This window comes from Etheostoma cragini, chromosome 24 (assembly GCF_013103735.1).
Source record: "Etheostoma cragini isolate CJK2018 chromosome 24, CSU_Ecrag_1.0, whole genome shotgun sequence".
In the NCBI taxonomy this organism is placed as follows: domain Eukaryota; kingdom Metazoa; phylum Chordata; class Actinopteri; order Perciformes; family Percidae; genus Etheostoma; species Etheostoma cragini.
Window position 1 is genome coordinate 6485512 of NC_048430.1, and position 24466 is coordinate 6509977.

The 24466-nt window shown below is 40.9% G+C and overlaps 4 protein-coding genes across 7 annotated transcripts in view; all 4 read left to right on the plus strand.

The window, feature by feature from the left end:
* The first annotated feature begins 786 nt into the window (after nucleotides 1–786).
* abcb6a (ATP-binding cassette, sub-family B (MDR/TAP), member 6a) lies at nucleotides 787–9041 on the plus strand. The gene is made up of 20 exons (XM_034864758.1): nucleotides 787–1150; nucleotides 1667–2190; nucleotides 3029–3169; nucleotides 3508–3697; nucleotides 4103–4195; nucleotides 4386–4578; nucleotides 4692–4813; nucleotides 4935–5044; nucleotides 5146–5211; nucleotides 5498–5623; nucleotides 6000–6076; nucleotides 6200–6263; nucleotides 6361–6446; nucleotides 6575–6632; nucleotides 6720–6824; nucleotides 7302–7476; nucleotides 7611–7723; nucleotides 8283–8377; nucleotides 8488–8556; nucleotides 8641–9041. The coding sequence occupies exons 2-20, from the start codon at nucleotides 1675–1677 to the stop codon at nucleotides 8798–8800; spliced, it is 2559 nt and encodes an 852-aa protein (XP_034720649.1). The 5' UTR covers nucleotides 787–1150; nucleotides 1667–1674; the 3' UTR covers nucleotides 8801–9041.
* A 1421-nt stretch (nucleotides 9042–10462) lies between these two features.
* cnppd1 (cyclin Pas1/PHO80 domain containing 1) lies at nucleotides 10463–13822 on the plus strand. Its single transcript, XM_034864764.1, has 8 exons — nucleotides 10463–10718; nucleotides 11276–11378; nucleotides 11663–11744; nucleotides 11850–11970; nucleotides 12131–12259; nucleotides 12352–12413; nucleotides 12519–12636; nucleotides 12771–13822. Exons 1-8 carry the CDS (start codon nucleotides 10656–10658, stop codon nucleotides 13395–13397), a joined length of 1305 nt encoding a protein of 434 aa, XP_034720655.1. The 5' UTR covers nucleotides 10463–10655; the 3' UTR covers nucleotides 13398–13822.
* Nucleotides 13823–15134: 1312 nt separating this feature from the next.
* Nucleotides 15135–19278, plus strand: prkag3a (protein kinase, AMP-activated, gamma 3a non-catalytic subunit). Of its 4 annotated transcripts, none has more exons than XM_034864770.1 (13): nucleotides 15135–15319; nucleotides 15416–15455; nucleotides 15633–15733; nucleotides 15819–15900; nucleotides 15978–16036; nucleotides 16482–16527; nucleotides 16647–16701; nucleotides 16792–16918; nucleotides 17002–17164; nucleotides 18353–18390; nucleotides 18513–18659; nucleotides 18760–18953; nucleotides 19030–19278. In XM_034864770.1, the coding sequence occupies exons 1-12, from the start codon at nucleotides 15302–15304 to the stop codon at nucleotides 18874–18876; spliced, it is 993 nt and encodes a 330-aa protein (XP_034720661.1). In that variant the 5' UTR covers nucleotides 15135–15301; the 3' UTR covers nucleotides 18877–18953; nucleotides 19030–19278. The 4 variants fall into 4 exon arrangements, with proteins under 4 accessions (XP_034720661.1, XP_034720660.1, XP_034720659.1 ...); XM_034864769.1 differs by having other exon boundaries at nucleotides 15136–15319; nucleotides 16999–17164; XM_034864768.1 differs by having other exon boundaries at nucleotides 15137–15319; nucleotides 16482–16542.
* Nucleotides 19279–20894: 1616 nt separating this feature from the next.
* Nucleotides 20895–24466, plus strand: part of retreg2 (reticulophagy regulator family member 2) — a 7533-nt gene continuing 3961 nt past the window's right edge. The window contains exons 1-6 of the mRNA XM_034864761.1: nucleotides 20895–21148; nucleotides 21664–21767; nucleotides 22280–22310; nucleotides 22641–22770; nucleotides 23068–23152; nucleotides 23541–23678. Of these exons, the coding sequence (XP_034720652.1) occupies nucleotides 20895–21148; nucleotides 21664–21767; nucleotides 22280–22310; nucleotides 22641–22770; nucleotides 23068–23152; nucleotides 23541–23678 (742 nt within the window). The remainder of the gene's footprint in view (nucleotides 21149–21663; nucleotides 21768–22279; nucleotides 22311–22640; nucleotides 22771–23067; nucleotides 23153–23540; nucleotides 23679–24466) is intronic.

Here is a 24466-nt window from a genome sequence, read left to right on the forward strand (position 1 = left end):
TACGTTTTTTTTCTCACCATCTATGTTTATAGTCATGGAGGTTTTATAAACTATTGTTTAATGAACAATAGATAATATGAACAATGTTCATAAATGACTCCTTTTGATGATTTCCTCTGATCATACCTTAGTGTTTAGTGCCATCTACTGATCATCTTATAACATTGCAAGCTCTCATTTTTCCAAATTTGATTTGATTGATGTATTGTGTAAGATACAAAGTAACCTTAAATTGTATGAACTTAGAGTTTAGAGGTTTAGAGTGTATACCAGTGCTGATGCTTGGTTTATGATGTAAATTTAATCTTTTTTAATTTCTTATTTGTTTTTAGGTCTGTTAAATTAGACTTTTGTTAATTTCTTTATTGTACAAAGGTTTATACAAAGGTACACACAAATACATAGAACATCCATTACAAGACAGGCACTAATGAAGAGACAATACCATAAAAAATACTATTAGCCTACATTTCATAATGCCTGAGCATATGTCATATCATTTCATATTATGTATTTAATATATTAAAGGGATTAACGGCTTCTTTTGTTTTCAATAGTAAATAAATAAAAGGGTTTTACATTGCTAAAATTCATTACTAATGTGCAGGAAAGTTGGCTTGGTGCCTGACCATTTTTTTTATGAATATGGAATTTTACACAAACATTCTATCTAGTTGTATGATGGTCTATTTAATAAGGCTGAGTCCATGCTGTCCGCTATCCGCTCTGGGTGAGTGAGGTCCGTTTCCATCCTGGATCCAGGTGTTATAATGAGGGCTTTCTGCCTCCTGGGGGCGCTGAGTGTCGGGCCGTGCAGCCCAACACTGCTGCGTCGATTGCCGAGTCATGGATAGGAGTTGTTAAACATTTACACAACAAGGACACCAGCCGCTAACAGCACGAGTCTACAAAATTGACGTTAGAGATGACAGGCGCCTGGCTCACCTATACTCTCACCGGTCCGCCACGTTTTGAACTGTCGTTTGTGTTTACGTTAAGGCTGTGTAAAGCCGACTAAGCTAGCTAACAGCTAACAGTTATTGGTGGATTTGCTAGCTTCCCTGGCGTTACGTTAACCTCTGTTACTGACAAGTGAGTGGGTCTCCAACGTTGAAGTGACTGTGAAGACAGCAACCGTCTGGCAAATAAGGTAATGTACAATGTGCTAACTTTATGTGTAAAGCCTCTGGAATACATGCTAATAGTGTTAAATTCATTTTGCCTATAGTCCCTTCACCTTCTCAATGTGAGTAATGTTAGAGTGTGTATAAATTATACCCACTCCAACATAAATTATGTATCTTCATACGAAGTGTTCCTGTAAAATGCCCTAACTAACCACCACATTTGGTACATTTTGGTAATGTGTGGCAAATGTGTGATGGTGTGGTAGTTTATAACCAGCAGCTTAAGCATGTAGGCTACAACAGTGAGTCAGCAATTTATGGTGTCACTGACGTTAACAGCTAAAACAGCAAAGCTAAGTAGCCAGCCAAGTGTGTAGAGACTCTGCACTTCTTTGTTTGGAGGATTTTTAAACTACCTAACATTATGTACATTTTCTTTTGTTGTAATTTTAAGTTAAGGTGTACAGTCTTCTGGACATTTAACATGTTACTTTTAATCTTGCTGGATCTCTAATAAAGTGATTTCTGTCTCTCCCCAGCTGCAGCCATGGGGTTTATTCAGAGCTACTGCGAAGCCAATTCCTCCATCTCCCACACCTGGGTGGATGAAGGCATCTCCCCATGCTTCTACTTCACACTGGTCCCCACCATCCTGCTAACCATCTCCTTCTTTCTTGGCACCATCCATTGCATATTCTACCAGAAATATGGCACAGCAATGGAACCCAAGTTCATTCCACGGTCCTGCCTCTATGGTTTCCAGCTAGCTGTCTCTGTCCTTCTCCTGATCCAGTTTCTGGGTGGGATAGTGTGGCGGGCCGCAAAGGGAGGAGAGCTCCCAGGCTACGTGGTGTTATATGGCTGCTTCTCTGCGCTGGGCTGGGCTTGGGCTATAGCCGTACTCAGGGTGGAAAGACGCAGGGCCCTGCTGATGGACCGGACTAGGGGCCACAGCATAGCCCTGCTGCTCTTCTGGGCTGTGGCTTTCTCAGCTGAGAACTTGGCCTTCATCTCCTGGTACAGTCCTCACTGGTGGTGGGGCCTGGAGAACAATCAACAACAGGTGAGGAAATAATCACCATCATTTTGAAAAGTAAACTCTTAAGAGGGCTTGGTCTTTTGTAGCAAAAGCGTCTTCTCATTTTTTTCAAAACTGGATTTGATCAAACTATTGGACACTGCATACTGCATTGAGCTAATATGCATAGCTTCCCTTTTGTCCTCTGTACACACTTTCAGCATGTCTGTGCAGTTTATCTACATTCCTATCTATTCAAGATTAAGTTCAGTTTTTATATTCTTCATTTTTTGATTACAAAAATGCACTGATAGCTTATGCACATATTCTTCATAAGGATAAAACGCTTCTCTATCATTCTATGAATGTTGACGATGTGTGCTTTAACAGTCTAATTAATGAAGGGTTTATTAGTTATCAGTTTGTTGAGACACACCTAGAACTTGGCTTAAAGCAGTGCAGGTTGTCTATAATATGTTGCCGCACCCAGTCAACAAAGGGAGACATGCTGCAAAGCATGCATAACACCAATGTTAGTAAGTGCAAGACTAGAGCCTTTTTTTGCTGAGTCATTACCCAGTCTAACTATCAGATCCCAGAAGCTACACTGTTAACCAATCAAATTTTAAGACAGAATCTTGCCCCTCCCACAGACTTCCTGTTTATATAATTGTAAGCATGACTTGACATTTGTGTTCTTTGTATTATGTTAATTGTCCTTCATTTTAAATGCTGTTTTGTTAAAATGTTGATCCTGTGTTTTACTCAGTTTGATACCTCTTTTTCATTCTAAAGACCTCACATTCATAAGTAACTTGTATGATGAACACCTGTTATGTGGTATCCATATTGATCTGTTTTGATTGGGTATGAAACCCCTCAGGTGCAGTTTGCCCTGTGGCTGATGCGCTACGTCGGCACTGGGCTGCTTTTCCTAATTGGTTTCAAAGCTCCAGGGTTGCCCCGGAAACCCTACATGCTATTGATAAATGAAGATGAGCGGGACGTTGAGAACAGCGGACAGGTAACTAGGCCTGTAAAAATGATTACATAATAAAAAAAAATGTTTACATAATTGCGGTTTCCTTCTTTAACTGAAATTAAATGCTGACATTAGCTATATGACTGGTAAATGTTGATTTTGTTTAGATATGACAAACTCTAATCATATAAGGCATTATTGGTCGGACTTTATATTTTTATAACAATTGTTAGCTAAATTGTTACAGCTCTACTACAAGTAACGCAACAATAGAGCTCTAATTTGGCACTAGCATTGAAAATGTCACATCTCAGACATGGCCTCTTTCCACTTTCACACACAGTGCTGTGTTAATTGATGATTCTATGTGTCTGTCTCAGAGCCTTTTGGGCAGAACAGAGGACAACCAGTCTACCTGGCAGGGTTTCAGGAGAAAAGTCCGCATGCTCCTTCCCTACATGTGGCCCCGGGGCAACATCTTCCTCCAGCTGCTGGTCCTCTTCTGTTTGATTCTGCTGGGACTCGAGAGAGTTATAAATGTCTTTGTACCTATTTACTACAAGAATATTGGTAAGGGACATATATTGTTACCAAACCTTTTAGACTCAAATGTTGATTTATTTCAGAGCTGCTTCTCAACTTAAATGGTCCGTTTCTGTAACCACATTGCTGCAACAAGCTAGAGCCACAAGCTAATAGTGTTTTTTAAGTCTGAGCCACAATTTGAAAGCCTCAAGTGCCACATTCCAAAAACTATTGTTAAATATACACCAAGTGGCTTCAGACTCACTCTTCCTCAGGACGTGTAATGTGATAAAATTGAGACATCTTTTTTCGGATAAAGGACCAGAGAACACAGTCCAAATCTTACTCGTCTCTTTTTATTGTCTTGTTTATCTTCCATATCTTCAAGCCAAGTAGCTGACCCTCAGAGTTTTATTTTCATTTACCTTGATGTATTTGTCCCTTTCTCAGTGAATGAACTGACTGATGGCAGCAGCTGGAATGCTCTGGCTACTACAGTGTGTATTTATGTCCTGCTGAAGTTAATGCAGGGCGGCGGGGCAGGTAGGACCGACACATTCATATTCTGGACCTATAATGTAGAGAGTACATTACTTTGCAGTGCCACAGAAAGACAGACACTTACTATACAAGTGATACGGCACATTGATTTTCTGTTTCTAATCTCATTTCAGCATGAAGGTAGTGATAAGGCGTGTCTATCACTTTCACCATTGTCTTTTCCTATTCCCAGGTGCCTCAGGTTTTATCAGTAACCTGCGCGCCTTCCTGTGGATCAAGGTTCAGCAGTTCACCAACCGCGTGGTTCAAGTGCGTCTGTTCAGCCACTTGCACTCCCTGTCCCTGCGCTGGCACCTGGGCCGCAAAACAGGCGATGTCCTGCGAAGCATCGACCGTGGCACCTCCTCCATTAACAGCCTGCTCAGGTGAAATGACACTGAATGGACCGGGTTTCTTCTGGACCCATGTTTTTCCTGAAATTGGATTCTCCTATTTGAAGAGAAAGTTGACTCAAATGTCCCTTTGTTTCCCACCACAGCTACATAGTGTTCAGCATCATCCCGACCATTGTTGATATTGTCGTCTCTATTATCTACTTCGTCACTTATTTCAATGCCTGGTTCGGCCTGATCGTCTTCGTCTGCATGGCCCTCTACCTCAGTAAGTACTGCATGTTCAACCATAGCTATCCAGAATTCTAATTCATTTAACACTAATAATAAACAACTTGGTTTAGTTGAACATATCCCCAGATATTCTTGCCTGTCAATATTTCCAACAGCTCTGACCATCATTATCACTGAATGGAGAACGAAGTACAGGCGAGACATGAATCAGCAGGACAACAATGCCAAGTCCAGGGCTGTGGACTCCTTGTTAAACTTTGAGACGGTACATCAAACATTTCATTCATCTGCATTTTGGTTTATGAAAAAGTTTCAGTAAATAAGATGCCAAACTGTGTTCCACTTTTTATTTTGTCTGTTTAATAGGTGAAATACTACAACGCAGAGAGCTATGAGGTCAGCCGTTTTGAGGATGCCATCTTAAAATATCAGGTAAGTTACAGAAGACATTTCTATTTGGACATTAATCCTGTCTATGTATAATCAACACTGCTTTTAGTGTCAAGCTGCACAACATGCTGTGTGGAAGCCAATCAGCAACTTTCACCAACAGCAAAAGGCCAAATCCCCCAGGAAATACTATATGTATATACTGTATGAATTCTTCTATGGACATAAGAACTTATTGATTATGCTATTTGTGTACAGGTTGATGACCAATGTTTAACCAGCCCATACAGGCATGCGTCTGATGGTTCTTCTCTCCTCCTGTTTTTAGGTGTCTGAGTGGAAGACCCAGGCGTCCCTGGCCTTCCTCAACCAAACACAGAACCTCATCATCGGATCAGGCCTGCTGGCCGGCTCCCTGCTCTGCGCCTACTTCGTAACTGAAGGAAAGTTTCAGGTACTGAGCACTTCAACATGGATTTTAATGATACAAATAGAGATGTTTTTATTATGTCATTATTTTATATATATTCTCTACTAGAACCACCGCTTGTAAACTGAACACTCCTAAAATGATGTCTTGATAAAATGTGTGTGTGTGTGATGGCCAGGTTGGATCAGTGGTAGAGCAGGCGCACATGTACTCGGGATGTACGATTTCCTGCATGTCTTCCCCCTCTCTCGTCTTCCTCACCTAGCTGTTGTGTCATAAATTAAAGGCAAAAAAGACACAATAAAAATCTTTTTAAAAAAAAATGTATATGTGAAGAATAACGATGCTAGTTTAAATTTTGCCATTAGTTTTGACTGTGAAAAAAATCCTCTTATCCTAGATTGGGGATTTTGTTCTCTTTGGTACCTACATCATCCAACTGTACACTCCCCTCAACTGGTTTGGAACCTACTACAGGTAAGAGGAGGATGAAACAACTTAAAATGCATTGTGGTCGACTGTAGTTCAGTAAAGTTTCTCACTTTTGGTTCATTCTTGTTATTGTTGTGAACGGTTGGCTCTTTTTGTTCTTTACTGCAGAATGATCCAGAAGTCTTTCATTGACATGGAAAGCATGTTTGAACTTTTCGAAGAAGAGGAAGAGGTACTTGGTACATGGTTTTCACTTTAGGCGCTGTATTGTGATCCACTTCATTATTCATTATATCTTCTGTATTTTCTTCTGTGTTTCTCTCGTGCAGGTGAAAGATGAAGTAAATGCAGGAAGTCTTCTCTTCACAAAGGGAAAGGTGGAGTTTGAGAATGTTTACTTCAGCTACACAAACGGGTGGGTTCACACTTGATTTGGTAGCCTGGGTAGAACTACAATTGTGGAAAGTTGTTAAACTAGATGTAAGCCATGACTTACTTTTATCATACTAGACTCAGTTCTTGGATTTCCTAACTGTTTTACAGGAAGGAGATTCTCAGGGATGTTTCCTTCACTGCACTTCCAGGACAGACAGTTGCCCTGGTAATGAACGACTTCAATTTAAAATGGATTTACTTACTCATACAGTCAAAGTGTCTGTGTTCTGTAATTTCCTATTAATCTCTCCAGGTGGGACCATCAGGCTCTGGGAAGAGCACCATCATACGACTCCTCTTCCGTTTCTATGACGTTCAGGGAGGCTGCATTAGCATCGATGGACAGGATATATCAAAGGTAAATGTTTGGCACCATAATTAGTACATGGAAACATAATTCCATGTACAGTTGAGCATACAGTGATAAAAGCACAGTTTTTATATACTGGAGTTAGACACAATATGTACAACGCTAAGGAAGTCCAACTTCTATAAGCATAAATTAGCCCCTTCTTATGTTGCTCTTGAGATTACCAAGATAAATAAAAGCACAAGTCACATTGTCTTTAATATTACATTACATGTCATGTAGCTGACGCTTTTATCCAAAGCAACTAACCATTGCTTTATGTGTCAGAGGCTGCAAGTCTCTGGACCAACTAGAGGTTAAGTGTCTTGCTCAGGGACACATTGACTGATGTATTGCAGGGGAATCCAACCCGGTGTCCAACACCAAAGGCATGGGTCTTATCCACTGCGCCATTCCCAGCTGGATGTGACGTTCACAGGCACACTCGGGGATGGTAATGACTATGTCTTCATTGTCTTTCCTCAGGTGAAGCAGACATCGCTGCGAGCTCATATCGGCGTGGTTCCCCAGGATACCGTGCTCTTCAACAACACCATCCGGGATAACATCCGCTACGGCCGCATCTCTGCTAGTGACCAGGAGGTGGAGGAGGCTGCTTTGGCTTCTGATATACATGATAAAATCCTGACCTTCCCCGAAGGTAACCTATGGATTAACTCTCTGTGCTTTAACTGATGCATCAAGCTGTAGTGGATGTTCAAAGTAACGTGGGGGATTGAATTCCTCTACTAGTTGGTCGTGCCTCATCCTACAAACTTTTTTATTCTCTGGCAGGTTATGATACGCAGGTGGGTGAAAGAGGTCTGAAGCTGAGTGGAGGAGAGAAGCAAAGGGTGGCTATCGCCAGAACGATCCTCAAGGCCCCACAGATCATCCTGCTGGACGAGGTGAGACTAGAGGAAGGGGCAGGGATGTCTGAGAGGACAAGCAGACCAAAAACGTTTTTTTTTGTTTTTTACACAATAGGGTTGCACAATATGAGGAAAATATAAGTGTTGAATATCGCGGTAATAACATTACTTACGTTGAATAAACATTAAAGTGGCCTTTCTGCTGCTTTCAGTTATCTGCTAAAATACAACACATTGCTTGCTGAATTTAAAACAAATAAAAAGGAAATCATTTCCAACATTTTTATTAAAAAATTTGAACATTGAATAGAATATAAAAGGCACCACTTAAAAAAAAAAAAAGTGAGTCATAATGAATTATGAATGTCATGAGTGTCTTTTAGCGATATGCTGCAGTCTTTGTGATGTGTTGATTGCACCAGTTAAAAACAATATATTGCGTAGCACTAATCAACATTGAATCTTAGGATTGAAGTCTTACAATAATTGCCACAACGTTGCCCTATTTGCCCAACTTGTTTTACTATCATTCCCCTTTAAACAGGTTAAATGACTGCTGGTATTTCCAGTTGTAACAAATAATGTCTCTCTGTAGGCCACATCCGCTCTAGACACACAGACAGAACGCAACATCCAGGCCTCATTGGCTAAAGTGTGTGTCAACCGTACAACAATCGTCGTAGCTCACAGGTAAGAAATTTATGTACTGTTGGGGTGTCTTCTGAAAGGTTTTATTTTTTTTCTATTTTGTTTTTTTTCTAATGGTATGTGTGTTTTCTCTTTTAACTTATATATAAAAGGTTGTCTACCATAATTGGAGCTGACCAGATTCTGGTTATCAGTGATGGCCGGATTGCTGAGCGAGGACGGTAAGTGACTTAATGTTCTCAATGTCATTGTGACAATCCCCTTCTCCATTGAACTCCAAGTGACTCCCTTTCTCTCTATCCAAGACATGAGGAACTGCTAGTCAAGGGAGGCTTGTATTCAGACATGTGGATGAGGCAACAGCAAGCCCAGGACTCGGATTCCTCGTCAGACACGGAAACCAAAGACCGAACTTCAGAGAAACTGCAGCCGCCATCAATTTCTTTGGGCCACCACGGCCACTGATTGTATTTATTTTGTTTTTAAAAGAGAACTTTCTTTTGAATGTGCGATGGTAGGTCATGGAGAAAGGGGAAGGTGCCTTAACCAAACTGAGGAGGCATGCACACTCTTACTTTTTATACCCCAAGGCATTGGTTGTAATAATTATGGTCAAGGTTGTGTATGCAGGGACAGGACAAAAAGATCAAATTATTACCACATCATAAAAACAGACATCTGAACTTTTTTTCTCTCCAAACCTATAGAATGAAAAGAATTAGAATAGAATTATCCCATGCTTTCATCCGGATGACACCTTGGGTGTTTTGAGAATGTTGAAGTACTTCCGTTAGCTTTTAAAATGTTGTCTGTATTTTTATATTAAAGATTGACTCTTGTGAGTTGTGCTAAAAACAAGATTTCTTAATGATCTCTGACCTGATTTGGCATAAATTATTTAAAGATATAAAGAGAGAGTTGCAAGAAATAATGGAATAGAAACACTAAGTAAAGCATCTTATTGAATTGAACAACTAATGACTCTCCCGTCCAATAAATAATATCATATGAATGTCAATAAGCTGGTATACAAACTGTCAGGGATTTTATTCATCTTTGTTTTATTTCTTCAAGTTTTTGGTTATTGATGTCTGAGCTCCAGTTATTTATATTTAAGGTGTATTTATACTTTGTGATCACTACAGTAAAGTGGGGTGTGTTGCTTGTTATATTGTGTCTTCTATTTAATTGTCAAGGATTAAGAAACACAGAAAAAGTAAAGGTATAAATTGCCAAGTATGTGTTTTGTTTAAAAGGGATTTACATATCAAGTGGTACAGTCCATGACTGCCTCTCCTTGGCAGACATTTTGACTTGGTACATGGATGTAAGGGAGCTACGTTATCTGTTAGATCTGCTTTTGCTGCAGGAAAAAGGCCAAACTTATGGCCATGAAAAAGATGTACCATAAAACCAACATTATTCTCACTTGTTGTGATGTTTAAGTATATACAATCATATACACAATTTATGAATAAGAATTTGTAATCATTTGATGTTTTATATCTACCTCAAATGGTATTGTCAATGATTACTACAATTTGTAAATAGGTTTTGTCTTCAAAATAAAAGTTAGTGTTTTTTCCCCATGTTTTCCGGTCTGTGAAATACATACATTAAAAGTTCCTGTCTAACCATTTTTGAAAGAAAATATAAAGAACGACAATTAACGTCATAATCCCAGACAACTATTGACCTGGGAAGGCTTAAGGAAAATGAGAACAGAACCGTTTTCTCATAGAATGAGTAGTCTCGCATTGCTAAACCTACCTACAGGGCTGCGGAGTGCGGAGTAGTTAGAAAGAGTAACTATATATGAACAGAGATTAAATATGGGTCATAGACTATAATGCAGGGTACGTATAAATAAAAGAAAATTAACGTTCTGAAATACGCCAAGTTGTGAGTGTATGGGAAACAAGATGGAATTGGTAAATATTTGACAAACCTTACCTGAAAACCTTTTTCTGTTTGTGTACAGTTAAGAACCTCAATGTGTTCTTAGGTTTCATAAGAAAGATATCTGCTTTGAAGAACCTGATTGACAGAGTGAGAAAGAGTGCAGTTAAAAGCAGATATTATTTTTGTGAATGTGCCTGACTCCAGTGGTTGATCCACGACTGTTCAGCAATGGCCAACTAACGCCAGAAGATGGCGCTAGCTAATCAACTGATGCAAGCTGCTGTTTAGAGAAGTGTCCCATGTCAGGCAGGGCGTGTTACTGTCTCAGCTCTAGCTAGCAGTTTCTTGTCAGACGGGGACCAGGCCAAATAGTCGTCTTTTCAACACTCGGTGGACTCATGTTTAATCTATAGTAGATATGGATTTCGACGCTTTATTCAACGAAAAGACATTTCAGTTTTCGGACTTCCAGGAGTTTACGGTATGTTTTTGAGTTACGACAACGCGAGGTCCTCAAAGTACGGAAGCTAACGCTAGGCGCTTTAGCTAGCTAAGCTAACGTTGGTTGACAGATGTGTCAGCCATTTAAGTTAACATTGGGTTTCTTATTCGAATTTCGAATATGCTGCCCAGGAATATAACTAACGTTACCTAGTTACGGCCTATTCAAGTTATATTGACTAGCTAGCTAATGTTGCCAATTCAAAATAAATCATGTGTTGTTAAAAACAACGTTAAGTAACGCTAGCTCCTAAGGCTAGTACTTTGTTAGCTAACGTAGCGTTAACTGTCATGTTGCGCTCACTCCGTTGGTAATCTAACGTTATGGGCCTTAACCTATATAACTAGTAGTTATACTCAGCTAGCTACTTTAAACTCACGAAACGTTAGTGTTAATGGGAGCATTTTAAATGTGCATCTTAGTAAAATTAGTTAGTGATGAGCATATTGTTTTGTTTGCAGGTAGGGTTTTACGTAACGTTACTGCTTTTTACGCGAGCTGGCTAGCTAGCTAACTCAACGTTGTTCTTCTTGCAGTTTCTTCCTGGACACCAGAAGTTGAGTGAACGAGTGAGAAAGCGACTGTATTATGGCCTGGACAAAGACCTTTCTTTAGATGGCCTCTCTTGCCCTGTTACAGGTGAGTTAAATATTAGCATTTAAACTAGCTAGCTAGGTAAACATAGAACTAAACCGCCTCGCCCTGTCACCTTAATAAAAACTGGATGTGCAAGTTTGTTTTTCCGGACTTGTTATAATTCACTGTCAACAAAAGAGTATCTAGTTTTATAGCAAATATTTTTAAGACAACTTTAAAGTTTCCGTATGTGACTTGACTGTCGCATATACACAATTAAATTGTAAACTCAATTGGATTGTGTATGCACACAAGTGAACTTTTGTTTTCACTTACTGTCACTCTAGACATCGCTGTTGAAATCTTCCAGAAGTCTGCCCCAAGCCCAATACGAAAGCTTCAGAAGAAGTATGCTGCTCATGTTTCCAGGTTTGTTCTTTGTCTTATTCATGTATGCATAGATTATATATTTTACAGGAACCCAATTTTGCACTGCCAGTCATACATGTAAAACTAATTTATTTTTTGTTTTAGGGAGGCCTGCATTTCACCATGTGCCATGATGCTGGCTCTAGTTTACATAGAGAGGCTCCGACATAGAAACCCTGAATACCTACAAAAGATCTCCTCCTCTGACCTCTTCCTGATCTCCATGGTATGTGTTGGGTTCATAGGTCATTCCATATGTGTCAGTGTTATTTCTGGTATTGTTGCCGCTCATTTCAGGAAGCACTGCAAATTGATACTTTTGTTCCCAGACTGTGAGTATAAGAATACTGCATTGACAAATCCACTGAACTCTCACATTGAATTAGATGGTTGCTAGCAAGTACCTGTACGATGAAGGGGAGGAAGAAGAGGTTTTCAACGATGAGTGGGGAGCGGCTGGGAAGTTGGACGTCAAAACTGTCAATAACCTGGAGATGAACTTCTTGAATGCCATTGTAAGTGTGCTTGTGCATTAGCAGATGAAATGTTCTCACATTGGCATTTTGGTTCATGGTCTTTGTCCCAACCATTGTGTCCTATCTTCTAGGAGTGGAGCCTCTTCACAGAGCCAAATGACTTATTTGATCTACTAAGTCAACTGGAAACCAGGTTGGTAGAATAAAAAACTTTTTGAATCTTTTTTTTTTTTTCAGCACTGTAGTGGCATAGCTAGTTTAAATGGAGTATTTGTGACTCTTGCCTCTGTATCCCCAGCATTGCAGAGCGTCAGGGGATGAAGCGTGGCTGGTTCACCTACACTGACCTCTGTGTGCTACTGGAGCAATCTGCATGGAGTCAGGCCCTCACAGCCATCTATCAGCACTTTACCAAGGTTCTTTCAATGTCTTTATTTTCTCCTCTAGTTATTACTTAAACCACAACAAAAGATATATAATCAAAACTAGAGGTATTATAGATGTTACCTTATAAGATTTGCTCATCTGATAACCCTCATTGTATTTTCAGGTTTCATGTATGCTCGGCCTCGTCTATCTCACCAGTGTGGCTGGCCTCATCGCCACCAGCGCTGTGCTGCACCAGCTCAGTCTCTCTCAGAGCAGCCAGTCCCTGCTTCTACCTAACGCTGAGATTAGTCCGGACCTCTCCAACCGAAATTCAGAAGCTCCTCATCCAGCCCTGCACCTCCCCCCCTGTGTTCTGGCCAACAACAGTCTGAACCCTCAGGCCGGTGCAATTGAAATCAGCCAGGACCACGGACAAAGCCCCCCCTCGGTATCCTCACAGACATCAATATTGTGTCTCTGGGGCTCCATGCTTGCCTCAATGGGTCACATACATCCTGAAACAGATTCTGATATGGAAGCTCCCCAAATCTGGTCTCCTGTCTCCTTCTTCTGTCCTGGTTGTCTTGCATCCCTCCGTCCTCTTCAGTGTGGGCTTAGAAACACCTCAACACTCTTCGCTCACGGCTCTTTTGATAACCATCATGCAACATGGCTGGCCTCCAGCCTCCTTGGATGGCCAGAACCGGGTCTAAACTCTCGCTACACTCCGCCTATACAACTGGGATCCTGCCATCCGGAGTCTATGTTGCCTGTCGACAAGGCCCAAGCTCTGCTCATGCCCGGTTAGTCACCGGCAAACTCCACTCCCGTCAAGCTGTGGTAATGGACTCTGGAAATTAAACCAACACTGATTTCATGACTCATGACAACTGCCTCAAAACATGTTACTTTTCCAGATCTAGAATACAGGTGCAAAGGCCAGAGTAATTAGCAACAGACAGAGGAGATTTCGAAAATTCACTTATAGCTCAGCACTGCAGAATAAATTTGCCACAAGTAAAATGCCATAGTGTCTGTTGCTCTGCGACTTGTTTTAAACAAAGAATTGGAAGCTGGTTTGTTTTTCTTGGCTGCAACCCAAATGTTTTGCTACCCACATTTATCATTGTTTGAGAGTTCAGACTGGGATGTAGGGCCTTGTGTGATGCGTTTTGAGTTACTACATTACAGCTGTAATATTAAAGCTGCTTGCTACTTGGCAAGTTGATGAAAGTGTGTGTGGAGGTTTTCACAGCCTATCTAAAAGTTGAGTTTCACAGTAGGTGTGTTTTTAGTGATGGGGCTCTGTGAGAAGAAGGGACTAAACCAGTTTACTTAGTCATTTTGGCTTATCCATATTTGGTTAGGGTTACAATTTCTCTTTCATCTATGCATAAGAAGCTTTACATCGGGCACTGGTCATACACATGCAGCAAGCACTGATTTTGTACACCAAATAGTTTCTGTTTGTGGATCAAATTATTTGCCTCCTGTCCTTGTAAACTTTCCCTTTTTTTTTTTTATTCAAAAGAAAGGAAATGGACAGTTTGAATGGAGACACTGTCTCCATACCTCAGTGAAACGGTCATTGACCACACAGAAACCAATAACATCAACTCCTCTTATTTTGAGCATTTGTAGTAAAAAGTCTCATTTTCTTTACTGTCAATAATTGCCAGATTCTATGTGGCAACACATAACCTTAAAACCACTTCTCTGTCCCAGGGTTGTGTAGCCAGGGGAGATTTAAGAGATCAGCTTCCCTTTCTCCAATGGGGAAGGTCTACAGAAAGGATGGGCTCCAGCGGTTTCATGCGATATGTATTTGGTTTCTGGTTGGTGTTTTTGAAGTGAACATTCTGAACATGTTACAGGCTAACAGCCGTGTTTTTTTTGTTGATGCGGTCTGACATTTGCACATCTGGTTTCCACAGAGGTCTACATGGTCCCCAGGACATTTATTTTGTAATTCAACCTTTGTCTAATTGTTCCGAACATCTGAATTTGATACAGCACAAAGTCCTTTAATTTTGTACATTGTGTAAAATACAAATATTGTACAAATCTGTAGAAAAACCAAGAATCTAATAAAGGATGCATTTCTTTGACATTTGTAAGTTATTGTCTGTTTCAACAACAGTCTAAAGCCCTGGGAAATCATTGTTTGAAGCACACTACTGTCACAAGTTGACCGCCAACAATATGTCTTTTATGTAAAGGCTTTCTGAAAGACCGGTTACTGCATGAAGCCCATATAAACCACAATGTAATGCTTTTTTACGTCTGATGACAGGCCTTGATAAGTAATGTAAGATGTAAAAGCTCTTCAATGAATAATACTATGTCTAAAGTTCCACCTTGTGTGTGCTACACCCCATTGCAGCCAATAAATAGAGAAAAATTTGATCTAAGATAGCAATAAGTGTTTTTAGGATAGCCAATGCATTCCTTTAAACCAGCATGAAGCCAAGATAAATGACGAGTGCGTCTTAAAGGGACAGGGGCGTGGATGTGTGGTTTTGGCAGATTATTCAGTGTCCCTCCCCCTGAGCTTGTGCAAGCTTCTTTTACCCCTGGCCTGCATACCACTGGAGAGCTCCTAATATAGACCCAACTGCTTCATGGGAAAGGGCAGGAAACCAAGCGGAGTCCCCAGCAATTTGAGATTGCTGCTTTGAAATCAACTTTTTTCATGGAAACACCAACAGAATTATGGAGCCTCCCTCACAGGTGAAATCCTTCTTTGGGTTGAATATATCTTGGAACAAAAATGTTTGTGGAGTTCAAACCATTCTGACAATGTCATGTGTGTTTGCTCTGTCGTAGGTGTTACTCCCAGGGAAGAAGCGGGAAATAAAGAAACAAGGTACGGTTACAATAATTTGCAAACATATACAGTACGGCTTTGTAAATGTGCAAATAAGCAGAGTTGTATGAACACATTCAGTGCTGGTCAGGCTTGTTTAAAGGTGTGTGTGTATGTCTGTGTCAGGTAGTGTGATCAGCTGTAATGATCTGTGGTATAACGTGTGATTCCACACAGAGGCTGACGCCACAGTCTACATGAATTTCATGAAAAGTCACTGCTGCTATGATGCCATTCCAACCAGCTGTAAACTGGTCATATTCGATACCAAACTACAAGTAAGAAACGTGTACACAGGGGTTTTGGGATTTTTTTCCTGCTAGATCTCCACTCTGACTGTGTAAATGTTATGACTTCCAAAAGGTGAAAAAGGCCTTTTTTGCACTGGTGGCAAACGGCTTGAGGGCTGCGCCCTTATGGGACAGCAAGCTGCAGAGATTTGTGGGTAAGATGAGAGCTTATTGGAACAGCCATAGTGAAGTATTAGTCACTATGAATTCTCATAATGGAAACCTTTCACAGGTATGCTGACTATTACGGATTTCATCAACATCCTCCATTGCTATTACAAGTCCCCTCTGGTGAGCATGACAACCCTACGCCACCCAAAATGTAAACCCTGATCCTCTTTATTATTAGGATTGTATAAATATCATAGATCAGACCTTATTTTTTAACATCCCCTTCTTTATTATTTCAGTATTTTTCAAGATTATTTTTGGGAAATTCTAGGCCTTTATTTTCATAGGGCAGCTGAAGACGTGAAAGGGGAGAGAGAGGGGGGGCGACACGCAGCAAAGGGCCGCAGGTCACATTGGAACCCGGGCCCGCTGCGTCGAGGACTAAACCGCTACTAATGGGCGCCCGCTTTAGCAAATGAGCCATCCGGGCGTCCAACACCCCCTTCTTTTTTAATATAACTAGAGAGGGCCTGAATCAACACCTACACTTATAAATAATATTTGATTGGACCTACTTGAATGCTAATCTGACACATAACGTGATGTTTGGGTTTCCCCTCTAAAGGTTCAAATGTATGAGCTGGAGAACCACAAGATTGAGACATGGCGAGGTGATTCATTTCAAAGTAAATAACCAACACTGATCACAGAGACCCCCCCCCCCCCCCTCCCTTTCCCAGTTTTTCTGTGAATTTCCATGAGAGCTCTCTTTCTCTCTTCTTCTGTCTAGATGTCTACTTACAGTGTTCCAATCACTTCCTCATTAGTATTTCCCCAGAGGCCAGGTGAGTGCACACTACACTCCTCTATGAACTATTTCAACTGATTTCTAGTCACCTGGCAGTAAAGCCTCTCCTCTACTCTTCCCATTTTAGCCTCTTTGATGCCATCTATTTCTTACTCAAATATAAGATCCACAGGCTGCCAGTCATCGACCCAGAGTCTGGAAACGTCCTGCACATTCTCACCCACAAACGAATCCTCAAGTTTCTCCATATATTTGTGAGCAAGCAGATGTTTAGCATGTGGCTCCCTTACAACCTGCTTTTTGTCCCCTCACAATGCTGTTTGGATTTTTGCAGCAGAAGAAAGTTCCCAAGCCCCCATTCATCGGAAGGCCGATCCAGGAGCTTGGGATTGGGACGTTCAGGAACATCGCCACTGTTCAGCAAACAGCATCTCTTTATGAAGCCCTCTCCATTTTTGTGGAAAGGCGAGTATCTGCACTACCTGTGGTAGACGAACAAGGTATGCACTTCAAAGTGTGGATGTTCTACATTAGATAGCTGTACTTATTAGTCTTGATGGGTATTACAATCAGTTTGGGTTCAAAGGAAAGCATGAAACTGACCTGTGTATCTATGCTCTTAAAGAGACAGTATCATCTGTATTCCTATGTTTTATTGATTGTCTAGCAAAGGCATTTGATAGAATCAATCATGAACGATTGTTTGTAAAATTACTAGATAGAGGTTTCCAGAAATTATGAGTGAGAATTTCAGTGTTTTTGTATGCCCATCAAACATTTCAGGTTAAATGAGACAATGTTGTATCTGCTTCACTTTGTGTTAGTAATGGAGTGTGGCAAGGAGATATATTGTCTCCTATTTTAACTCATGTTTATACGGATGAATGATCAAATCAGGTTAAATAGGTTAAACATGGGCAACATGTTATGTATGCAGACAATCTGGTCCAGCTCTGTCCATATAGTGCAGGGCTGCAGCAGATGCTGAGGTGTGTTCTTAGTATGGCCTGGATTATGACATAAAGTACAACGCTTTGAGAAAAGCCACATGATAATAGTTAGAAGCGATGAGGACAGGAAATCAACTATTCCGACCATTTATTTGTCAAAAAGTCCTCTTGCTGTGTGTGAGGAAACAAACACTTAGGTCATGTCATATCTAATGATTGGACCAATGACAAAGACCTCTACCGACAGCGATGTCAAATGTATTCTCGAGCTAACATGCTTATTAGGAGGCTTTCAATGTTTTCTGCACATCACACCGCTACATACTGCCCAGCTGAGGCTCAAGGTAGCATCCAAAGATGCAATGAGGCTGCTGCTTGGTGTCCCGAGGTGGCATAGTGCCAGTCAGCTGTTTGTGTCCACTAGAGTGCCAACCCGCGAGACACTCTTAAGACAACAGATGTTTAGTTTATGTGTTGTCTGGACGAGTCAGAGAACCATATGACTAAAGCCCTACAGTCCTCTTAAAAGCTATTATAGATACACTTCTAGATTAAGACGCCATTGGTGCAAATGCCTGTATATCCGATATGGGATGCTATATAAGGGATTATATTGTATGTTTGAATCTCCTTTTTATACTTTTTATACTGTATGATGTGTAATATGGACCTGTGTCTGCAATAAAGCTTAGCTATCTCAGCACTGATATTATGGATTGCAATATTTTGTTTTCTCAGGCAAAGTGGTGTCACTCTACTCAAGATTTGATGTGATTGTAAGTATTAAGTCTTACACGGTTCTTCAGTTCTCAAAGAATCCCTACAGTTTATTCTTTAGCTACCAGTTTTTGGTGTCACCTGCTCCGACCCTGAGGTATCTGTGTTCACGCCATGGCAGAATCTAGCAGCCCAGAAGACGTACAACAATCTGGACATGCCGATGCAGGAGGCCGTTCGCAGGCGCACGTGTTTTGTTGAGGGAGTGATCAAGTGTTACCCCGATGAAACCTTGGAAACCATCATAGACCGTATAGTCAACGCGGAGGTAGATATTTTTTCTTTGAATGAATCTGGTGTCAAACATTTCTCATGTAATCAGATAATCTGGAAAATATAGGAGCCTGTTCTCTCCTTGTCACTTTCAGGTCCACCGGCTGGTCCTGGTGGACCGGGCTGATGTGGTGAAGGGCATCATCTCTCTGTCTGACCTGCTGCAGGCCATGGTCTTAACCCCCGCAGGTATTGATGCCCTTTTGTCCTAGCACCAGGGGACAGGTGGTCCCTTACTCTCCTTTTTATCACCTGTGTGGGCTTGATTCCTGGCCGTGTAACCCGCCAGGTAGGCCTCTCAAGCCTTTTTTACTCATTGTGGTTGATAAGCAAAAACGATAGGAGATCGTGCTTATGTCTTTCAGAAATCAACTTGTGACTGAAATGAGAGACCACAAAAGGAAGTAAACTCCCCTGTCTGGGCTGCTGTTACCATGAAGATGTCATCATGATTAATAGTGTTAAAGTAACTATAAAGGACCGTGAGCCAACCTTGAAAATGTACTGAATCTCTTTAAGTCTCCAAGCCCAATGTCCATATTGGCTGCATTTGATCAAATTGATCAATATGTGTGCAACACTGTATATTTCTGTATTAAACATTTGTATCAAAACTTGCAGGTGTGTGGTCTTTTCCCATCTAAGTTTTCTGGATAAATGCAGTATGTGGACTATGGCTGAAGTTGCTTAGTGTTCATTAATTACAATAACAATTAAATACACATAAATAGTCCAACCAAAATACATAATACCAGTTGATACAAGTCAGAACCTTTGCAGTGCCCAGGGATTGAACTAGGACCCCTGCAGCTACCAATTCACCACCATACTTCAGTCCGTATGTGGACTTGAACCAGCGACCCTCCGGTTCCCAACTCAACTCCCTACGGGCTAAGCTACTGCTACATTACATTTGGATTGAAAGCACTCGCTCAGAAAGCTAACTGCAACGCTACAGTCTCAGCCGAATTGTATCTAGGTAACGGTAAAAATGAGATGGCATGCCCTCTAGTGGCCAGCTACTACAACTGCATTAGCTAATGTCAAGTTAGAGGAATTGCATTTAAGTAACAGCTTCCGGTTGCATCCTTCAAAATAATAATCTACAATCTACAAACTGCATTAATATTAAATTACACGCTCTAATTATCCGGTCATGATTCAAAATTAAGCACATAAGCATAGACAGGTGATCATGTACATAGACACAGAAAGTAAGAATACACTTGATTTACATTATAAATGGATACATTGACATAGAAGCCAAGCATGGACATAAAAATATACACATAGACACAGTATACAGACTTGGAAATAGATAATTAGGGCAAAGAAGGGAAACATTGACACTTATAGCAGGTATTCGGTATGCTTGTCTTCTATTTATGTCCGTCTATTTCTATATTAAGAGTATTATATGATTACCTGTCTATTTATATGTCTAAGTATGCCCTCAGTAATGTTAACATCAATGATAGGACAACAAAATCGAACTGTTATCAATAGCTCACCATGATAAGATGTTGACATGGCCCTCCGAGGTTGAAGGTTTAGATTCCAGCTCAGTCGTCAGTTTTTCATTTTCTGTCCTCAGAAAGGTGAACGATAAATACCTCCATGTCATTGGCTTTAATGTGTCTACTACGTTAATGTCAAGTTATTGCACATAAGTAATCATTTTCGGTTAAAACATTCACATAAGCAAATATTCTTTATACTAAACCGTTTCTGGCAACAGGTTTGGGAGAGCGTTTGCAGGTGTTTTACCTTTGTGCAACATTTCATACATGCAGCAGTATATTACCACACAGGGGCACCGCACAACGGGCTTCTTAGGCTTTAAACCCATTCTCCGTAAACAAGGAAACACGTGATCCGTTCGCCCCTCTGTATCGGTACATCAAGTTGCCAGAAACCATCAAGAAAAAGAACGGAAATGAATATTGCCTTCAAAGTAAAATAAGCTCGCCTTGCCCGACACAACATCTCTAAAATGAATACGGATCATTATGTTGGTGTTTCTTTGGAAGATGAAACACCCTAAAATTTTAAAACTTTTGACCAAACACATCTCTTATTTTCTTGTTGGTGTTTTGTGTTTCGGTAAGTGATGTGTTTTATTGTGAAAGTAATAACCGGAAGCTTACTTTCTCTTGAAGTCTGTCACACTTGACTCTGCTCTTTGCATATACCCCGTGATATCCCAACAACATAACAAAGTGGGGGAAACATGGCGAGCGAGGAGGAGGCCAGAAGACGCCCATCGATTACCTCCTCTTCTGTCGGTCTTGAGGCTCTGTTCCCTTCAGTGACATCGGAACACACCTGCGGGGACGAAAACCCGGAGCTCGTCCGCCTGCGAGAGCGTCTTCAGGGTTGGCTATCGCAGTATGAGCCCTTGCTGCTATGGGTGCAGAGGCTGTTGGTCTGGGAGAGGCCATTCTACAGCATCTCTGTCGCCCTGACACTCAACACATTATTCTGGTAACCGTGGAGTCAGTGTTAAATCACGTAATTCACATTGTTGACAGCGCAATGAGGTTGCATTGAACAGCAGTAGCTAGGTAGGCTAACGCCCGCGAGGATGTTACGAGTGGACGTCAAGATAAATTAGCTAATCCCACGTCTTTAGCCAAATGCTAACGTAGCTTTCAAGGCAGCTTAAATGTAATTGTTTTTTAGTTCGGAGAAATGGGTGTCATGCATTAAACACTATCAGCAAAAACATTCCAAAAATAAACAAAATACTCAACCGGAGTTATTTTGAGTTACACCCCTCGGTTTTTTTCCTCTTACTCCTAACAAACACTCATGTCATGCTTGGTGGCCCAGGCCTTGTGAAACAGCTGTCAATGACAGATCCGACTAATGGAGGTGCTGTATGTATGAATTTATTTAGTTTACTTTGGAAGTGAGTTTCCTGACAACACATGTATGTTTATTATATTTTTGCGTTCAAATAGCCAATTGGTAGGCTGTTTATCTATGTGTCTCCACAGGCTCCTGTCATCCACCTCCCTGCGGCCTATGTTCCTGTTGAGTGTGTCCCTGCTGGGACTCATGCTACTGGAGAGATGGAAGCCCAAGTTGCCCATCATTACCGGTAAAGCCAGGCCTTTAATCTAGTTCTCAGACTTTGTCACTCATTGCCCAAGCACACGTTCACCGTTGCTGAGCCAAATAAAATCTATATTTGTGGAATCCCAGTACCTTCACTGGATAGAGAAGCCTGCTATGACTGTGTCAGCGTGTGGACTGTGTATCTGCTTAAATTAAAGTATTTTTCCTGCAGTGTTTGGGCCTTGTCCCGGTGGGAATTTCTCTAGCAAAAAATTTGACTGAAAGACCATTCCAGTTTTTGAAAATCAGAACAAAAGGTTTATTAGTGTTCGTATGTGTCAGGTAATGCATACCTGATGGAAATATGACCTTCTAATCAATCTCCAGTTCACAACCAATGTATAATTGCTTGATAATAAACAACATTAACATGTAATCAAACACATTTTTAACCTCGAAGGCCCAAAAGCATAAACCCCTTGAATCTTTTTAATAATCTTGAAAAACATGTTTGCTGAAACACATGTTCATGATCTGCTGCTAATTGTTTTTCAGTCGAACATGCTGAGGCTCCTGCTGCACAAAGGTATGTAGTGTATGTGCACGATACACACATTACTTGTTCGATTTCCTTTATGACACTGCTCCTGTGTCTTGATATTGTAAATTGAAAATAAAAGCATCAGTTAAGATATTTTTTTGTGAAGTCGGTCTTTGTTTACAAAGTTATCATCAGAACTTATTTCAGGCTACCGGGCGTCTCCACTGTCATCGCATTAACAAAGAATCAACATTACCTCTGCAAGCATTCAAGTACAGGTTTTTGTTTTTTACCAAATGTTTTGTCTCTCTCTCTCTCTCTCTCTCTCTCTCTCTCTCTCTCTCTCTCTCTCTGTGTGTGTGTGTTTGCATACAGTGACACAATGAGTGTGGAGCAGCATCTGCTCAGTATTCCTGAGCTCAGCCACCACCTGGCTGAAAGCTACCTGACCTACTGCCTGTACCTGCAGGAGATGCTGCAGTACAAACAACAGAACCATGGCAAGGTACAGCACTTTGACACACAAAGAAAGGAATTTACAGGAAAAGCATCGCACCTGTCCATCACCCTAAAGGCGTGTATTTTTAATTATTCCAAATTCACCTTGTACGCAACTGTATATTAGAATAAGTATGGGATGGCTACATTGCACGTTGCAATCTGTCTGATCTCAGCAGGTTCTGCTTTCTGAACAAACACACTACACACCTGCAGAGATGCCACCTTTTCACTTCCTCATCTTGTACCCAGTGCAGCTTGAAGGTGTAATAGCCTAATTTCCTCTACTTGTTCTGTTTCCCAGTTCTGTGTGATGATGTGCAGTGGCTGTCTTGTACTTGCCGTGGTCGGGCACTATGTACCAGGAATCATGATCTCCTATATTATTGGTGAGTCGCCTTTTGCCTAACGGGCATAAAGATACTGTTAAGTTTCTTTATGCCGATGCAAATTGGATTGTGTGCTTGGCCTGACAAACAAAGGGGGGGTGTGTGTGTGTGTGATAACAGGCAAGGATAGAGGTTAATGGAGTAGTTACATTTTCTCGCGGTATTGGATTCCCTGGTAATCTGTCCAGTAGACAGGAATCCTGTAGATGTAGTCCATTAGGTCATGCTGCTTGTATTTTAATATTTTGTAGCAAGTGGATATTTATCACATCAAGTGTTAAAATAGATCTCATCATTTTTATTGTATGGCACTCTTGTTGTGATACTGGTGAGGGAATAGGGCAGTATAAGTATAAGTTGATACTGTTTTGTCTGTGCCCCTGTTCAGTCCTGAGCGTACTGTTGTGGCCGCTGGTGGTGTACCACGAGCTGATCCAGAGGATGTACACCGGCTTGGAGCCTATCCTGATGAAACTGGACTACAGCATGAAGGGAGAAACCGAGCACCGCAAGCACGACAAGAGGAGTGAGTGCTACTGTGACACCTTCAGGCTACATGTTTAGGCCTAACGCATTACATCAAATTAAAAGGAATGCATGTGTTTGTAACATGGCGGTGGCGCGGTGGATAGGACACATGCTTTTGGTGTGGGATACCCGGGTTTGATTCCCACTGCGATACATCAGCCAATGTGTCCCTGAGCAAGACACTTAACCCAGAAGAGTGGGACTTCTGACATATAAAGCAGTTGTAAGTTGCTTTGGGTGTGAGCGTCAGCTAAATGACATGTTATGTAACATTAAAACACGGATGTGAGGATGACGTGAGAACACTTTTCTTCTCTCACCACATGTCACAGAATTGTGTAACTAGAACCATGTTGAATATTAAGGACTCTGGTTATATTTGTACCTAGATCCCATATCTTTGTTTCGATCGATAGAAGAAAAAAAAAAGAATAACAACAACAAAAATGTATTTAACATAAGATGACCCATTCAAAAACATTCAAAACGGGATAGGAATCCTAGGCTTGTCAAGTCCTACCTTCCGTCCTTTCCATAGACAAGTGCACAGTCCAACACAATAAACTAAACCGACCATTTCAAATAATACAAAATACTGCTCCAATTTACGTCCAACTCTATCAAGCTATTAAGAAAGGGAGAGAAAAAAACAATACAAGCACCATAATATTACTGAGATTTGCATTCTCATTCCTCACTTCTGTACTTTTCCGAAAAGAATATAATTTGTAAATTTTATTTGAAATACATTATATCTTTACTTTGTTTGATCGTTTTTGTCAAGAC

Bases quoted from the DNA above. Each gene is read 5' to 3' on its own strand.
- abcb6a (XM_034864758.1), top strand. From the start codon at position 1,675: ATGGGGTTTATTCAGAGCTACTGCGAAGCCAATTCCTCCATCTCCCAC. The intron at 5,624-5,999 runs GTACTGAGCACT...CTCTTATCCTAG, and splicing joins TAACTGAAGGAAAGTTTCAG to ATTGGGGATTTTGTTCTCTT. The intron at 7,477-7,610 runs GTAACCTATGGA...ATTCTCTGGCAG, and splicing joins AATCCTGACCTTCCCCGAAG to GTTATGATACGCAGGTGGGT.
- cnppd1 (XM_034864764.1), top strand. From the start codon at position 10,656: ATGGATTTCGACGCTTTATTCAACGAAAAGACATTTCAGTTTTCGGAC. The intron at 11,745-11,849 runs GTTTGTTCTTTG...TTTTTGTTTTAG, and splicing joins TATGCTGCTCATGTTTCCAG to GGAGGCCTGCATTTCACCAT. The intron at 12,637-12,770 runs GTTCTTTCAATG...TTGTATTTTCAG, and splicing joins TCTATCAGCACTTTACCAAG to GTTTCATGTATGCTCGGCCT.
- prkag3a (XM_034864767.1), top strand. The intron at 15,734-15,818 runs GTAAGAAACGTG...GACTTCCAAAAG, and splicing joins TATTCGATACCAAACTACAA to GTGAAAAAGGCCTTTTTTGC. The intron at 16,543-16,646 runs GTAAATAACCAA...TCTTCTGTCTAG, and splicing joins GCGAGGTGATTCATTTCAAA to ATGTCTACTTACAGTGTTCC.